The following is a 19,304-nucleotide window of genomic DNA, read 5'->3' as shown; positions in this document are numbered from 1 at the left end:
TCATAGAATATACTGAGAACCTCTTGTCATATTCTCATTGATACTTTTGTTTGAATAAAGACAAAACTGTCATTGAGATAAGTATATTTAATATTTATCCTAATGCCAAAATAAGAAAAATTTCGGAAAATGAAATAGTTAAGAAATCCTAAAAGTGTTTCGTTTAAGAGCCTGACACTAAAAGTAATACAAAATATACCATTTTTCTTTTACTTGTTTCTCATAAGTGAAAGGAGATAATGAAATGAAACTTACCACAGTCATAGATAATGTTATTCTACAACAGAAACTATGAACCTGAAGAATTTTCAGTGTTGCCATCTATAGAAATTACAGTGTTGCCAGAATAACATTTCCCCCAAAATCTAAGTTAAGGTAGTGATTTAGAGGAACGAACTCAACTGCATTTGATTACGTATCATGTTGTCTTGGAATCTTGTGAATTACTTTTTAAATAACATTATTATTTAATTTTAATAACTGTATGTTAAAACTATTTTGTTTATTACAAACCAAATGCAACTATTATTTAAATGTTTAAATTAGAACTGTTCGTTCCTCAAGTCTCTACCTTAACTTACATTTTGGAGGAAATGTTATTCTGGCAACATTGTAATTTTTATTGATGGCAACACTGAAAATTCTTCAGGTTCATATTTTCTGTTGTAGAATAACATTATCTATGATTGTGGTTAATTGCATTTCATTATCTCCTTTCACTTATGAAAAACAAGCCAAAGAAAAATGAAAAATTTTGTATTATTTTTAGTATGTCAGGCTCTTAAAGGGAACCTGTTTCAAGAGCACAATTTTGAGTATTTCTTTGTAATTTATTAGTATCTATGTATAAATTTCAAACAAATATTATTTCCAACATTTGGAGGTAATATTTATAAAATATTTTAATAATTGTAATAACTGACACCTTTGATCACTTGATATATTACTGTATTTTATATTTAGAAAAATGTTATTGGTAATAATTTTCCTTTATATATTATATACTTACCAATCCACTCTGCTCGTCCTGTTTTCACGTCATCCACACTATAATAATTAAATTCGTAGAAAAAAGATGGCTGTGTATTCTTTTTGGCTATCAAGTCTAACTCACGAACACATGGAGCTTTTAGGCCTACGTCGGAGATGAACTAGAAATAAAAAATCTAAAATCAAAACAGAAAAAAATACAATTGAAAAAATGTGTTGTGACTATTACTAGTTGCTTTCTTACTTCATAGCATGTATTCTAGACGAATTTATAGTTGATGAATTGATAGTCAGAATGAATTGTTATGACCTATCACCTACTTCGACCGAAATTAAGACTGACCATCGTGTCTTACTTATGTATTCTGACATGTCTAACTAAAATTGAAATAATAATAAAATGAAATCTTTAATTTTTATGTCCCACGATTACGCCGGCTAGACTAAAGGAGATGATGATGATGATAAGTGAAGGAAATGGTGGAATAAAGTGAAAGGAAACGGGAGAACCACGAGAAAACTCACGCACATGGTGTTTGTCGTCCACAAAACTCACCTGGCGTGAGCTGGGATCAAACGAAGGACCCCATGTACCAGAGGGGAACGCTCTACCACTGAGCTGAGATAATAATGTCTTTTTGATGAAATATTGTATGTCCAAACTCATGTCCAAAATGATTGTCGCATATCTATAACTGTCTTCTTGTAAGAATATAATTTAATAATGTTTTTGCAGGGTACTTTTAAAACTATGTGTATAATCGGGAAATGTATATTTGTGGTCAATTTCATAGGAAAAGTATTATAAATACGAAAATTACAATGAGTAAACCAAAATGTTGCTAAATGGACAAGAAAGTTTTATTTTCGTTTTATTGTTCTTATTTACTGATCTTTTGACATAAAATTTGCCAGATACATATCTTTGCCGATTATACGCATACTAACATTATAAGAAATACCTGGCGAATTCGTTATCAAAGTATATTCCTTCAACAACATATAGACATGGGTGTACCTTAACGTAACCAAAATAAGAAATCTTATTTTACGGTGTTCTAATATGTCTAACCAAAATTAAGTTAATTTATTTTGAGATATACTCTGACATGTCTAACCGAGATCGAGTTAATTATGTCTTATTGGTGGGAATGCTTTATTCTGACATGTTTACGACAACAATTGAGATAATCCTGTTTTACCGTGTTTTCTGGCATGTCTGCTTTCGAAACTGATATATCGGGCTACTACTGTGTTCTTACATGTCTACCACACTAAAAGTATAACAATTTTAAGTGCTCGTATAAGTTTTCGATTTCTCCTGTTTCACGAAAGTGGACACGATCGGTACGATTATATTAATTAGGTGTTTAGAATGAATAAACAAAAACGAGTGAAAACTATTAAAGAAATTACAAATAAAGGCACCTGACAAACTCTACAGTGCATTAAATAATAAGGTATTCATTGATGAAGAAGCAAAATACAAAAAAACAATACCAGATAGAGGTGATATCCAAACCGAAAGTGATAGAAATCAACCAATTCCGATTTTAACGTTCATTATTATAGAGCGAAAACGATCATAGATAAGGAGAAGTTGTTTCCTGTAATTGATTAGAACTCCCAAGAATACATTTCATTTCCTGCCTGTAATTAATTAGAACTCCTAAGAATACATTTGATTTCCTTCCTGTAATTGATTAGAACTCCTAAGAATACATTTGATTTCCTTCCTGTAATTGATTAGAACTCCTAACAATACACTTGATTTCCTTCCTGTAATTTATTAGAACTCCCAAGAATACATTTGATTTCCTTCCTGTAATTGATTAGACCTCCCAAGGATACATTTGATTTCCTTCCCGTAATTGATTAGAGCTCTCAAGAATACACTTAATTTCCATCCTTAACTCTCTACCAAGACTAGAAGTGATTGAAATCCACGACTTTTGTTTTCAAAATTGATCTACATAGAGAAAACACAATGAAAGAAACCGAGAAGAGTTTTTTTTTAAATTGATGTAGCGTTCTTAAATATGTACAATATTCTCTCTTAATCCTATATTCAAACTGGAAATGAGGAAAATCAACCATTTCCAGATTCAACATTGATTATTATATAGTAAAAACGGTAATAGATAACGAGAAGCAGTTTTCTGCAATTAATTAAGCGTCCCAAGAATGTGTTTAATCTTTATTTTAATCTCTCCACTAAAACCGGGAGTGGTAGGAAGCTATCACAGTTTCTGGTTTCAATATGAATTGAGAAAATATCACGCCATACAAACCAAACTCCTTCACGAGGTATACACGTGGTACTGCCACTTGCTAAAAGATGGGTTAAATTCACCTCCTTAATGCTGATTTATTGTTTTCGACCTCAGGCTGTGGCCTCAATTAGGAAGACAAAAGGAAAGCACACTAAATGTTTTGTCAAAATCATTTTTTTTTTAAATAAATATTTTCCTTAAACGTGTTTTTTAAGATGGAGATGATTTGATGACTTCACACTTTGTCTCTGACTAATTTCAGCTGCAATAATAAAGATAATTTTTAAGTTTCCAAGAAATCGCAAGCTATATTTCATGAAAATCAGATATTTTACAAAATTTATTACAAAATAATCACAAACTAAATACAACTTTCTTACAAGGCTGTCTATAATCTTTATTATAAATTAATTAGAAATGTTACAGTTTCGGAAGTAGATTACTTCCTTCTTCAGACTACTATTCCAGCTGAAATCATAAATAATATTACATCATTAGTTATCTCTACCAATCAGGAATCACTTTTCTTTAAAATTCAATATATATGTCCATTATCGTGACATTTAAATTCTTGAAGTGATATACTTCCGAAACTGTAAGATTTCTAATTAATGTATAATAAAGGTTATAGACAGCCTTGTAAGAAAGTTGTATTTAGTTTGTGTTTAAGATGGACACAAGGTCTTTTTATCATAATTACAAAATAATCATGTATGATGGGGTGTAAATACAAAACTCCTTATTCTTGATCGATTTCAACCCTAAGAATAAGACATTTGAAGAGCTCCGAAGAAAATATAGAGCCTACATCATATTTCGTAAAAGAAAAATAACTTTTACGGAAGTTGTCATAGCAAATTTTTATTACATTGTGCATATGCAAAAACTCCCAACTTGGAATTTAATTAACTGCCTCTTAGTCTCCTCACATCCCACCCCCTTCCATTTTTATCATTGACAGTTTTCTACCCAAGTAATGAAGAAATTATATAAACAGTTCGCAATATTGGACTAAAATCAAATATAATTTTTACAAAAGTTATTCTAAAATATTAATTTGATAACACGTTATGAATCTGTACAAGTTTTAAACTTTGCTTTGATTTGACTTAATTCTTCACAAACTTGAATTCTATTCATCCGGCATATTTCCAAGGCCTGAACGAAGGAACACATCAAGTATCACTAGAATATCTGATAAATTTTACCAAAGTTATCGTTGAAAAGACTGACAAATACACAAGTTTATGTTAAATCAAATTGTACAAACTATCACAGAGTTTATTTTTATGCAACTTGTGCATGTGTAAAATAAAAATAAAAGCTTGTCTTTTGCTGCGCTACTTCGTTAATTAGCTTTATATTTCATCCATCAAATTTCCTTCGGGCGCCTTCAGGCATTCACCTTGGTTTTTTCAAGCAAATGTGCTTTTTACCTGTTCTTTTGAGTTTCTCTTTTCTTGTCAATAATAGCCTAAAATGACAATCTTCGCGGTAAAATAAAAACTTGCATTTTATTTTTATTTCAAATTGCACAAGTTTGCTTATATTTCTTCCATTAATACATAATATTATGAAAAGTTTTGTATTTTTGTATTATATGTTTAATTATTCCGACCTAGTGACTTAGAGAAAATAATTAAAATGTCTCGACTTTAGAAACAGTTATTTAAACATATTATTCTATAAAGCTAACAAAGAAGTTCTGTTGCTTTTTGTGGAGGTCTGTGCTCAATTCGCCCTCACACCGTGAGTTGAATGCGAATGGAGATAAGGCGAAGGTCAGTTGTGGATATATCCAACATACTACCTGGTTGTGGTTATTCAGTTATAACGTGAACTTGTGTAAGGACAGAATGAACATGGGACCTCCACAGAGCGTCATAAGGGCATGTATGCTGTACGAGTTCAAACTTGGGTCAAACGCCGCTGCAGCGGGGCGGAAGATATGCAAGGCCTTTGGTGAGAGTGTCGTAACTACGCGGACAATGCAACGGTAGTTTAACAAGTTTAAGGATGGTGACAAAACACTCGAAAACACATCACGTGCCGGAAAATCAACACATGTACAAAATGAAGATCTCCAGGCAGCAATTGAGGCGAACAATGGCCAGACATGTGAGAAACTGGGACTACAATTTAGTGTGAGTGGAGAAACCATTCGACAACATCTTCATCAACTTAAGAAGCAGTACAAGTTGGGTCGATGGCTCCTACATGATCTGACTCCGGGCCAGAAGGCAACGCGAGCAGACACCTGTGTTTCTTTGTTGTCTCGTTTGAGGAAAGAGCAATTTCTGGGCAGGGTGTTGAAATGTGATGAGAAATGGGTCCTGTACGAAGCTCCACGGCGCCGTCATCATTGGTTAGCATCCCATGAACCGGTTCCAAAACAGACGAAACCAGCACTGCACTAGAAGAAGATCCTCCTGTGTGTTTGGTGGACTGTTAGTGGCATCGTGCATCGGGAACCGCTACCAGCTGATGGTCACAGCATCAATGCAACTGTGTACTGTCAGCAGTTGAGCCGTGTTCAAGAAAAACTCAAAGCTCTGAAGGCAGCACTTCTGAATCCCAAGGGTGCCTCCTGTTACAGGACAATGTGGCTAGGATGACCCAGGACACCTTCTACGCCTTGGATGGAGAACACTATTGCATTTACCATACTCCGCGGACATTGCACCGTCCAATTATCCCTGTTCCATTCCTTGGACAATCACCTTAGACGAAGCTATTTCAAATCCCTAATAGGGGTGCAAATTCCACTTAATACCTTCTTCGGTTTACGGCCCACCAAGTTCTACCGCGATGGACTCCATGGCCTTCAAGAACATTGGCAGACGGTCGTCAATGCTGATGGAGATTATATTTGATATTCCAGGTACGTCTTAAGTGACTTATCGATGTTCGAAGGTGGTGGGTGAAAAAGCGACTAAATTTTCTTGGTTACGTTTATACTTACAGATTTCTGTAATTCTGTATTTTCTTCATGCTTCCAAACTTTCGATTCTCCCCTGAAGTCTTGGTCACGGAAATCAAAAGCAGGAAGCAAAAGAATAGAAACATCAAGAAATAAAAATGAAATGGGCTTACCAAGGGAAGAGCAGTGTTGTACGGAAACACGTTGTCAAGTACGTCAGTTATCTTCAGATGAAGATGATGCAAACTTAAATATGGCGGAGTCCATTTATGCGCCTTTCTTGTTCCTTGTTGGAAGGGTGCCATTTCATGTTATCATTTTTATTGTCATGCCAATGCTGTGAAAATTTTGTGATTACCGTCTTTCATTCGTTACTCAAACATCCATTGTCTAAATTTAATTTTGGTTCTTTTAAATGAATAAATAAATGTTCAAAAACCAGTCTCTCTACTTCATTACTAGCTCTAAATAAAATTTTTGAATCTTCCACTCCATGTTGCCTTTCTTTTAAATATTTTGATAAATCTGACACCAAATTTTAGTCTCTAATATGCTCCTTTACTCGGACTATCAGATTTATTTTCATTTTACCTACTCCATTTTATTTTATAAATATCCGATTTTTCATTGGGATCCGTGTAATAACTTTTAAATTGGGTAATGTTCTTTTTCAAAGTTTTAGGGAGTTTTAAGACTTCCACATTTACTTCTTGACCAAGACTATTCTTCTTCTTCGTGTTTTTAACCTCCGTGACCAAGACTCCAGGAGAGAGTCGAAAGCTTGGAAGTTTAAAGAAAATTCGGAAATTACAGGAATCTGTGAGTAGAATGATAGTTAGAATTCCTGAACGTAGTTGTGCATTACTTAAAGACAGTTTTGAAAAAAAAAAAGAAAATTTTGAAAAAAAAATATTTAAAATGAAACAGCAATGTTCCCTAAGTGATTTGACTATGTTCCAATTACGAAAAATTCATTTTAAGATGAACTTTAAAGGTGCGGGAACGTAATTCCAGAGTTCTAGTGAATTCGAATGCGAATCGACTAGTTCATGATCCTGAAACCAGAGGACCTACCTGTAGCGATCAATAAGCTTTTGCTCTCGCATAGAGAGAATTTTGAAACTGTCATATGTTATTTGTCATTTTCCACATACTAATTGTGCAAAGTAGCACACTTCTTCAAATTCCATAGCCATTCTTTGTAGAAAGTGTCACTTTAGCTATACACATATATAAGTGCTTCACAGTGGAAATGACCTCATCATCTGAAGCAAAGCACAATCATTTCAACAACTGGTTCACTTACGGACAGAAGAAGTCTGGCTGCGTGTAATCTGGATAATACGGCGGATGGAAAGTTAACTAGCTGCCGGGGATTTGCACAACATTCAAGATTTCCTGAACTTTGTACGGGGAGCATTTGCAGATATCTGTGCTGAATATGCCTCAGCGTTTTACTTTCAGAGCATCATGAACATTTTATAGCAGATCCTGTCACGCTATGACCGTAGGTTAGATAATCAGTGAGGATTATGCACAGAGAATAGCAAACATGGCTTTTCTGAAGGGGGGGGGGGGGGGCAAAGACTGAACATGGGCCTTTCGAGGTAATGTTAATACTTTCACTGGTTATTCATAACTTTAATCTCTGAATTATGGTTATCGAATATTTGTCCATGGTCACAAGACGATTTTTAAAATCATTCTTATTGGGTACACAGAGGACCGACACTTCAGATGCACAATCAACTCATTTTCGTTTCTGGAAAAGAGTGAGCACAGTTCAATACTTTCACTCTTTCCAGATGTCATAACTTGGAGCCTCTGGTAGAAACATGAAAGATTATATAATGTCTTATGACGTAGACAGATTTACTACGTAAATTTCACACATGTAACACAACACTCAGTGGTGGCGATTGGACGTTAAAAGTAAAGGGGGCAAGGCATGATCTGAATCTTTGTATATCAATTTTAGTTTCCGTGGTTGTTTCTAACTTTGTTTTACGAAGGGTTGTATAACTACTAGGATATTATCTTTTTCGGTTAAAATACCGAATATCGTATTTCATATTTTCTTAAGTATCATAAATTGACAAGAGCAACGGAAGTAGGTACTAGCCCTTCGTACTTTTAAACAACGAAAGTGTAAGAATAGATTTGATTCCTTGCTCATGAACATCTTAAAATTCTGTCTGGAAAATTGTGTGATCAGATTATATAATAACAAATGTACAAAACAAGTAAATAGAAAGGATAATATTAATTATAGTAATGAATAATGAGTCTTGTTTTGCAAAAGTTATATTGAAACTAGAGATTAATGAACAACATATTTTTAATTCCATACATGCCATTAAATGTATGCTATTACTGTTACAAGGTACATTCGCGAAGTATCCCCTCGGGATTCGTGTAAAATTGATTCAAATGCAAAGTTCTCATTGTCATAATATGTATTGCACTAATTTTAGCGGCTCATATCGATAAGTTGCATATTTATGAACCCTCATATATCCAGAACTCAATCATATACTGGTATAACGCTCGGTCACAAAATTGCTTTTAGTTTCTTTAGATGTAACTGAACATGAATGTGGGCGTATGCAAAACAAATTTGATCACGTACTGCTTCTCTGACGCATGTTACCAACCTTGGTTGCCATATTGGATTCGCCATATTGGATTCAACTTCCGGTTTTCCAAATGGGAATAGGTGCAAGTGATACATCAAATTAATGTACAATTTTCTCGGAAATTCACTAATGTAGTGAGTTTTACCGTTGCTATTGCATGTTAAATGTCAGGCACTTCACGAATATTGAAGCAAATACAAAGTTGTGCAGGGTCCCGTGCGTATAGATCAATTTTACATGTTTTACGTGATTTATCGTTGACGAAATATTCTCTGAACGTACATATGTACATACAGATGTCAATACGGAAATGGTAGGTCTTCACCCAAATCTGGTCGTATCTGGATTTACATTAGGCATTTTCAACCTAATGCAATACTTCCTTGTTATATTATAACATGGAAGAAATAACAATCACTCAAAGAAATGTAATAAAATTATGACACTAATGTTGTAAAAAGTTTGTTTATACCTACAGTATTTTTCCAGTTAGAAATTGTTTTGATTTGTCAACATCTAAAATATATATGCAACTGATATTACTCGCAATGCCTATTCGCGAAGTGCCTAGAAGGATTTAATAGGCAATACCTTGTAAACGGTACAAGCTACAGTAATATCCTCTACATCAGTGAGTTTCCGAGAAAATTGTAGGCCTACATGAATTTGATATATCACTTGCATCTATTCCCAATTGAAAAACCGGAAGTCGAATCCAATACGGCGGATGCAAGATGGCAGCCAAGGTGGGTAACATGTGTCAGAGAAACAGTACTTGAACGAATTTGTTGTGCATATGCCCACACTGATGTCCATTTACATTAAAAAAAAAAAAAACTAAAAGCAATTTTGTGTCCGAACGTTATACTAGTGTATGATTGAATTCCAGATATATGAAGGCCCATAAATATGCAAATTACCAGTATGGGCCGCTAAAATTAGTACAATACACATTGAGAAGCGAAGAACTTTGCATTTGGATCAATTTTACATGAATCCCGAGCGTACACTTTGCGAATGTACCTTGTTAGAAAATGAAAGACAGTAAATATTGCAAGCATATGCTACGACATTTAAAAAAATACGCAATTGCAATATTAATTGCTTTGAATTGCAATTAAAAAGCACTTCCTGTAGCTTTCTTAAATCCACGAAAAGACAATCAATACGTACTCACGGAACAGGAAATATTATATGGCACCATTTTTTTAATGAACCAGTAATACATACAAAAACTTTACATTTCCAAATGAAACTATATATATTAATGGGATACTTCAAAAAACTGGTGGGGCAACTGCCCCTCTTTGATCCTTCTAATCGCCGCCCATACAGGGTGATCCGCAAGTGGGCGTACTCCTCCTTTAGTTTCAACAGTATCGTGTTAGTTATGGTAGAATGTCTGTGCAGAATTACCTTGAAGTCTTAAGAGTCATACACATCGGTATGATCACCATCCATGACGTAACACAGCTGAATTCTGCGCCAGAAACCGTCAGATAACACCAATTAGGGATACGCTCACTTCAGGACCACCCTGTGCTATTTGTTATTAAGTACGAAAACTATTTTAAAATAATTTTAAAATTTCACTGGTGTGGTTAAAAATATAGCTATTTGTATAAAAAATGTTGTATAAAGGTGGCTTTGTATGGATTCAACCTTGGACTCTATGAAACAAAGAAAAACACAATTTGGTACTATAGAAGTACTGTATGCTGAAAATCAGATTAGTGAATAAGGTATCAAACGGAAATGGTAGGAGGTATAATGAATATACTGAAGATTATCACGAAAAAAAAGAAAAAGAATGAATGATTAGACACATTATGAGACATGGAGGTAGATGGCTGGATAAGATATCAAACGGAAATATTAGGGGATAAAAAGAGTATACGAGGACTATTTCGGAAAGAAGAAAAAGAATGAATGATTAGATACATTATGGGACATGGAGGTATCACAATAATGGCTACGGAGAGTATGACAGAAGTAATAATTAAAATATGCGGACCAAATGAAGTCAGACGTAGTAAAGGAAACTACAAGAAAACGAACACTCTAGCTCACGATACGGAAGTACGGAGAACTAAATCAAACCATCTAGAGATTGCTTAAGAATGTGAAGTTGTGTTAATTCTAAAATATGTTCTAGATCGCAAAAGCTGGATTGTAATATGGAAAATATAAGTGATGTATGTGTTGTAAATATCCAGCCGTATCATCATAGCAACCAATCCAAAATTTTATATTGGAGGCAGAAACTTGTCATCAGATAAAATGCACGCTGGAAATGGATTTAACCTTCTGTTAGGTTTCTGTAGACTAAGTCTTATCGAATGCTATGTTAATCTTTAATGTCACTCGTTGGCATGAAAAGGGAAAAAAAAACTTCGCTCCAAATAATTAACGTATTCAGTTCAACTGTTTTTGTCAAACTCAATTTAATTATAGTGCTCGTTCGTGGCTAAGCGGTTAGCGTACGCGTCTTTGGCGTGGGAGACCCGGGTTCGATTCCCGGCGGGAGCTCATGTGGTTCGGATTCCACGTTAATCAGTAGGTCCACGTCTCATATAGCCTCGTTGCTGAACGGGACGTTAAACTCAAAGTCAACTCAATTTAATTATATTTGATAGCCGAAACTGGTAAAAATGAAAAATGCATGTACAAATTCTAGAACTTGGTGAAAGTTTCAGGACGTGTAGCCTTGTGAATGGTCTTTTCAGATTCACAAACCAGAACACTTGGCTGGAAATCATGTCGATAAGACTTCTAAACTTCTTTCACTTTGCTAAATACGTGCATCGATCTTTCCTCACTGAAAAATCATTCGGATATTCTGATCATTAGGATATTCGATTATTTGAGAACTGAACACAGTCCTCTTGAAATTTAAAATATTCTTAAGTTGGTATATCTTAACTAGGGTATCCTTAATCGTATATAAGAAATGGATTCTCTAGAATTTTGAAAGGGATTGGCAAAAGCACAATTTTATCAAATATATATGTGATAGTACTATTAGTATGAGCTTTGAAATTGTATGTAGTCAAATTAAATTTTGTTGGCGCTTCCGACCGTAAAGTTGGTCTTCAATCTGAGATTTAAAAAAAAAAAAATGGAAATGCATGAAATATATGCATTACATACGAAATGATACAGTATTTGCTGTTTTACACTATAGCATGATGCGACTGGTAAAAATGTCATTATAAATACAAGTCCCCAGCAGTGTTTCTTATAGATATGTTTTTTGGAGGGCACTGCCCCCCGGGGTTCTGAGAGAGCAACCCGGAGGAGACTAAAATAATACGTCTATCATATAATAATAAATAGAGCAGTACCAGCAATGCTCCCCCTGGAATACTAAGTGTTCACACCCCGGAAATTTTTTTGTGAGAAAACGACTGCCCCTCCCCCCATGTGAGCCTAATTTAAAACAAAGAGTGCATCCACACTTACTCTATTGACGACTTACATCGGAGACGGCCAGTGTGTCGCCTCGCTCTTTGCTGTCGGTGCCAATGCCGCGCTTGTACAGGTACGAAGCTATTGTAGCGTGGGTGAGGGCTGCGACGTTTGACTGTGGGAGTCCCGAAGTCTTCATTAGTTTACTCACATCGCTCTCCAGAAACATCTTCATTATTCGCACTTCTGTTGTGGGACCAACTGGAAAAAGAACGAAGAAAATTACTTGATTTTAATAAAATGCATAATCAATATTCATTGAAAAATACTTACTTACTAGTACCAGTAGTATAAAAGAGTATTGTGTCGCATGTAATCTTAACGCTTTTTTCTACCAATTACATATTAGTAAAGTGATTCGAAACAGGCGATACAAGTAAGATTGCAAAGCAATGTTTCATTAATCTTTATTAATCAGCTATTTTAGACCGTCGACTCGTTCGTAACCCGTACATAGGACAACGAATGAAGTTGCGCTTGAATGAAGGAGAAACCAACAGTGTAGAGATTGGAAGAGGAGTTAGACAAGGATGTAGTTTGTCGCCCCAATTATTCAACATTTACAGTGAATGTTTGATGAAGGAAGCATTACTAGGAAGTAAAGATTTTAAGATTGGAAGGCAGATCATTAACAAGATCAGGTATGCGGATGATACGGTTATTATAGCTAGAACAGAAGAAGGACTAAAGGAGATGATTGACAAAATAGTTAACACCCAAAAACTATATGAAAGGAAATCAACATTGAAAAATCGAAAGCCATGAGAATATCCCGCATGCACCCTTATGAGTCAGAGTAGAACAAAGAGCAATTGAAGAGGTCGATAATTTCAAGTATATGGGAAGTATTTTGATGAGAGACGCTTACTGCACCAAAGAGATCAGGTCAAGAATTGCCATAGCTAAAGAAGCATTCAACAAGAAAAGATGACTCTTAACTACCAGGCTTAACATTGGACTAAGGAAAAAGTTGCTCAAGTGTTTATATAAGGATTATATATGGAGCATTGGACTGTGTGGTTCAGAGACTTGGACACTACGGAAGTCAGGGAAGAAATATGTAAAGAGCTTCGAAATGTGGTGTTAGAGGAAGATGGAGAATATAAAATGAACAGAAAGAGTAACAAACGAAGATGTTTTTACTATCCTTCGTAGAAAGGCCAATTGGATTGGATATATCTTGCGAAGAAATTGTCTTCTTCATACCAGTATAGAAGGAAAGATGGAAGGAAAGCGAGGAATAGGAAAAAGAACACAATTGTTGGTTGATGATATAAAAATTAGAAGAAAATATTGGAAGTTAAAAGAGGAAGCAGAAGAACGAGAAATATGGAAGAAACATTTCCAGGCTCAACCCCACCCACCCCCCTTAAAAAGAATCATTAGTCATAGGACCTGCGAACAGCAAGAATACTTAATAATAATAATCAGCTATTTAAAATACGGGTTAATACTCATGAACAAGAATATTTAAGTACAAGGAAAATTTACGGAAGAGAAAACTAAACCTATTAGGAAGAAGATAATCAACAGGTCTGTGGAGTGTAGTTCCGCCGACGTTAGTTTATGAAAGAGACATGTGTTGAAAAAGACAACAATGTTTTGGCGAAACACCACATTTCGATAGTATTTTCGGGTAACTATTTTTTATGAAAACAAAGAAAATTCTCATTTTTATATTGTCGTAGTAGAATACAGGTTTTTTGCATGGGGAGAATACGTTTCATTTTGGATATAAAGGCTGAATTTGGATTTAGATGGCATTGGAAGTATCACTGTTCATCTCAGTGCCCCCGAAAACTATAGATTCGACACTAATATCGGTATTATCGATCCTTTTTAAATATCTTCCCCTCCACTAAGTTGTACTGACAAAGTGAAATGGTAAAAACCATCCCAGGCCCGAACCTCATCTATGTTGAAAATGTGATCGAGATCGGTCGGGTGATTCAGAGGAATGAAGTCAGAAACATAGTCGCTTTTATGATGTTTTATGATCACGTTACCTAATCGTTAAAACAGTTAAGATTATTTTGCTCAACCTTCGAAGAAAGTATCGGTACATTTAATACTATAATTTACAAACTAGTAGCAAACTATTCTCCCTCTCACCTACAACAAAATCACAAATATGTAAGTAGTCTTGATTGAGACACGAACAAAAAAAAAAAAAAAAAAAAAACTCTAAATAATTGAGTTTTGAGCTTAAACTCACGCTCACCTGAAAAAATTATCATTTTAAAATACAACGTTAAGCCTAACAATCAGGCATTGTATTCATTTAAGTTGGATGAATATTCATTTAGAGGCGTTGAGTATCAGTTTCTAGTAAGCATAAAATCAACTGTCAGTATCATTAAAAAAAAAAATCAGAAAGGGAAATTTCGTTATTTATTGTGAGTATTGTTTATATGTACAAATTCACAAACAGAAATATAATTTTATGATATGTAGTAAGCAAAAATATGTTTGTGATATTTTGATTTTCTTAAATTGATTTGCAACTCACTCGTTTTTTCTTGCTTTCATGCTCAGTATCATGTCACCAGTTCAAAGCTCGTATCACACCAACGAATAATATGTGTAATATCTAAAGGAGTCGGTGTACGTCATGAAAATGCTTAGTATGAGTTGAACTGAGTTTCTTTTTCAAGTTTATGGAGAAATTTTACTTTTTTTTATTATTATTATTAAAATTTGATATATGAACTAAACTGTTAAACTAAGCTCGCTTAAAATAGTGAGGTTAATCAACTCTACACATTGCACATGTGCTAATAAATACTTTCAAGGTCAGTAATCACGTTTTACATAATACCAAGCTTGTAATTAATCCGTTAGAAAAACTAACGATTAAATTGGTCAGTTAAAATTTTTGTTGATTTGTAATTTAATCAATTAACTCTTTCAGGCGTTACTTTTTAATTGGTGTTCGTTAAAAAATTTGTAACGATTAAAAAAGTAGTAGTTACTTTTTTTTTTCAATAAGCATATAAAATTTATATCTCTGAGGTTTATATAATTTTACTCTTTATTAATTATCATTTTTGAAAACAGTAGATTAATTTTCTTACATTCTTAACTGTATGTATGAACTTTTACAGCTCAAGATACTTCGCATATTGCGTAGTAATGAAAATTGTCATTTTCAACGAAGTTACAAAGTTCGTTACTGAATGCTCTATGTCTGTGTGTGTGTGTGTGTCTGTACGTTATTTGCGAATTCGTAATTTGCGAATTTTTCAATTTTGAGCCCTCCATTCGATAGGGCATCAAAAGCTATCTAAAGAAATGATGGAATTTTTCGGGTCATTGTTACCGTTTCCGAGATATTAGCCAAAATACTTCGGATTTCGGGAGATTTAAGAAGCTATATCACGGGAACCGTAAGTCATAGAGAGACGATATTGGTGTTGATCAATACCTAAGAGGACGGTGAACATTTTGGTACCAAATAGTAACCAGTGGCCACTGGCCAACTGACCACCATTTTCCAGATATTGTCCCCAAAAAGTTCAGATTTCGGGAGATTTAAGAAGCTATATCACGGGAACCGTAAGTCATACAAAGACAATATTGGTGTTGATCAATACCTAAGAGAATGGTGAACATTTTGGTACCAAATAGTAACCAGTGGCCACTGGCCAACTGACCACCATTTTCCAGATATCGACCCCAAAAAGTTCGGATTTCGGGAGATTTAAGAAGCCATATCACAGGAACCGTAAGTCACAGAAAAATGATATTTTGCAATTTTTTGCAATTTTGAGTCCTTCATTTTAAGCATGTGTCTTCATAAAACTTCATATCATAGAACGTTTTAACAAAACTCTTAAAGAAAACATGTGGAAAAAATTTAGTACTTCAGGAAATTATAAATGGATAGATATATTACAAGAACTGTCCAATGAGTATAATAGTAAAACACATACAACAATTAGTATAAAGCCTGACTATGTTTTTGGGCTGATTAATTTTAAACAATTATTTTTTTAGTTAATTTTAATTTTAACTGTTACTTTTTTTCTAACATCAATTATTAGTTTAATTAATTACATGTTCATATGTTTAATTTATAATTTAAATAAGTTGCGCATAATTTTCCAACTATGAATCATATTACATAGTCTCTACTATATAACGTGTATATGAAATACCAATTTTGACATTACTTTTTGTTTTCATGTTAAACAAAAAAAGAAAAAAGAAAAGAAAAGAAAAGAAAAAAGCAACAGTAAAAATCTAAGTATTCAATATTCAACTTAAGACTGTTTGAGCACCTGCGCCATTTTGGTTTCCAATTTATTGGTTCATGTGGGGAAAGTTTTTTTTTCTTCTTCTTTTCCAGAAGTTTTAATGACTTAATTTTAGTACTTCAAAACCTCTTCAAGACTATTTATATCTCACTTGCTTTCTTTTAAAAAAAATGTATTTGTGTTATATCACTATAGTATTATATAAATTACATTTATTTATAATTGTAATTACATACATAACAAAATAACAGATTTTCACTTGGACAGTACCAGAATATTTACACATTTACATCTTATCAAGATGTATGGCTAACAAAACCCAATCACACAATTTAATTCGAGGGAATAAAACTCTAAATAGGAATAAAACTTATTTACTAATTCGGAGAAAAAAGGTAAAATACCACTATAGTGAATACCATTAAGATAACAGTTAAATTACACGAAATGATGGTAAAATAGATAAGGATTTAACATGTGGATATTCGACCACTAACTTACACACGGAAATGAAAGTAGTTAGTTCTATAAATTGTAAACTAAAATTAATAATTATGTAAAGAATACTAGTAATATGTTACTTACATCTTTTGAACCATATGGAAACTTCATCCCTTGTGACGCCAGAGATAAAAGGAACGTGTTGAAAATTTCCCTCCAGAAGAAGATCCTGAGGTTTTTTGGGAAGAAATTTCCCTCCATATTCTCCATCCACAACTGGAGCAAAAGCTATTCCAAGGCCATCTGCTACATCGGCTTTCTAAAAAGAATAAAACATGCACTGAAGTAGGAGATCAAATTCTCGAAAATAGATCAATCGAATAGGTAAGATTAGCGTTTAACTAAGAAGAATGTCCAAGATCGAGACATTCGACCCCAAGGCAGACTGAAAATATTTGAAAATAAAATTCTGGGCCGAATATTCGAACCCAAGAGAGGCAGGAATGGTAAATGGCAGAAACTTCATAACGAGAAACTACGTTTACCTGACATGGTTAGGGTGAGTAAGTCTAGGAGTCCCAGGCAGGTACTCCACGTAGCCAGAATTGAACAAAGTAGCAATGCTTTTGAAGTTTTAATTGGAAACCAAATCGCAAAAGATCATTAAAGGGATCTAGGTGCAGATGGGAAGACAACATTAAGATGGATTTCGCAGAAATGGAATGTTTGTTCCTCGACAAACAGAGTTTAAATAGGATGTGTATTTCATAATGGGAGGCATAATAGTTTGAAAATAAATTAATCATTTTCATCCTTTATTTCTAGAGAATATAGGTCCGTTGTTAGTTGACTGTTACTGATGTTGATGATGTAAGTAGCCAAAATAACGACTTTGTTTTTTCTCGGTCAAGAAGTAGTAAGCAAAGGTAACAAAAGAAAACAATAAAACGATGAAGAAAAAAATTGCTGATTTTGCGTAAAATTTAGGAATCTTAACTCTTTCGACCTCAAGCCCGAGGTTTTTTTTATATTTTTCATAAAGCGAAAAGTATTTATTTTATGCAGCTTTACATTAGTTTCACTCAATGATAAAAACAATAAGTAAGTTTTGCACCTTTTTACAATAAACCGTAGACCAAACATTTTCTCTCATGTTTCCAGACTAATAAAGAACCCTGTATTTTCATTGTTATACACAACAACCATAGTACTATATGGCACTTAAAGTAAAATTTATAATTATTTTTAAACTTTATTTTACTATATAATGTAATAGTATTTTTGTTTATGAAAATAAAACATAAACATATGTATTACATTATAAGTATAAAAAGTATTTTGTTTAAAAATATATGTTATTTAATAAAAAGATTTAGGCAAGTAAATAATTATGCAGAGGTTAAGTGTTTTAGGAAGAAGGTAACTTAAGAACCTTGAGAGGTTGACTGGGAGAGCTAAAACAAATGACAAAATAGAACAAAGTATAAGTAAAAGATGTAGTAACAATTAGAAAAAGTACTTTTCTACTTTTACTTTTGTTGAGAAAAATATCAATAGTTGAGTTTGTACATTTCTAAACTTATAATAGCTTGAAATAACTGTAATTAATTAGAGCTTAATATAATAGTAAAATAATGTTTGTACGTTTTTAAAATATTAATTAGTTTTATTTTATATAAATAAAAATATCTAAAATTATTATATATATATATATATATATATATATATATATATATATATATATATATATATATATAATTATAATCATATCTGTTGTTCTGTATGGTTGCGAAGCATATTCACTTAGTCTGAGGGAAGAACGTAGACTGAAAGTATCTGAGAACGAAATCTTGAGACGAATATTCGGACCCAAGAGGAATGGGAATGGGAAATGGCGGAAACTTTATAACGAAGAACTACATAATTTATACCGTTTACCAAACATTGTTAGGGTCATCAAGTCTAAGGAGGCTCAGGTGGGCAGGTCGTGTAGAAAGTAGAAATGCTTTCAAAGTCGTAACCAATAGGAAAACGACCATTAGGAAGACTTAGGCGCAGATGGGAGGACAATATTAAGATGCATCTCGCAGAAATAGAAATACAAAGTAGAAACTTAATCCAGTTGGCTAAGAACAGAAATCAGTGGAGAGCTTTTGTGAAGGCAGCATTGAAACTCCGGGTTCCATCGGCCGTAGAGTTAGTTAGTTAGGTTTACTTTTAAATTATTAGCATTTTAATGATATTTTTTCTGTCGGGTTTTTTTAGTTGGGTTACAAATTTAAAATAAGATATGCTTAATTCTTACAGTTTAATTACTTCT

At 33.6% G+C, this 19,304-nt stretch overlaps 1 protein-coding gene across 1 annotated transcript in view; it reads right to left on the bottom strand.

The window, feature by feature from the left end:
- The window catches only part of LOC145684240 (fatty acyl-CoA hydrolase precursor, medium chain-like), a 220,757-nt gene that overhangs the window by 23,026 nt on the left and 178,427 nt on the right, over positions 1-19,304 (bottom strand). The window contains exons 6-8 of the mRNA XM_081756346.1: positions 17,129-17,303; positions 12,298-12,488; positions 1,010-1,151 (exon numbers count right to left, since the gene is read on the bottom strand). Coding sequence (XP_081612472.1) covers positions 1,010-1,151; positions 12,298-12,488; positions 17,129-17,303 — 508 coding nt within the window. The remainder of the gene's footprint in view (positions 1-1,009; positions 1,152-12,297; positions 12,489-17,128; positions 17,304-19,304) is intronic.

Source organism: Thermobia domestica, chromosome 4 (genome assembly GCF_964235325.1).
Source record: "Thermobia domestica chromosome 4, izTheDome1.hap1.1, whole genome shotgun sequence".
NCBI classification, from domain to species: Eukaryota; Metazoa; Arthropoda; class Insecta; order Zygentoma; family Lepismatidae; genus Thermobia; species Thermobia domestica.
Note: the sequence above shows the minus strand (reverse complement) of the source record. Positions and strands in the feature narration are given on the sequence as shown.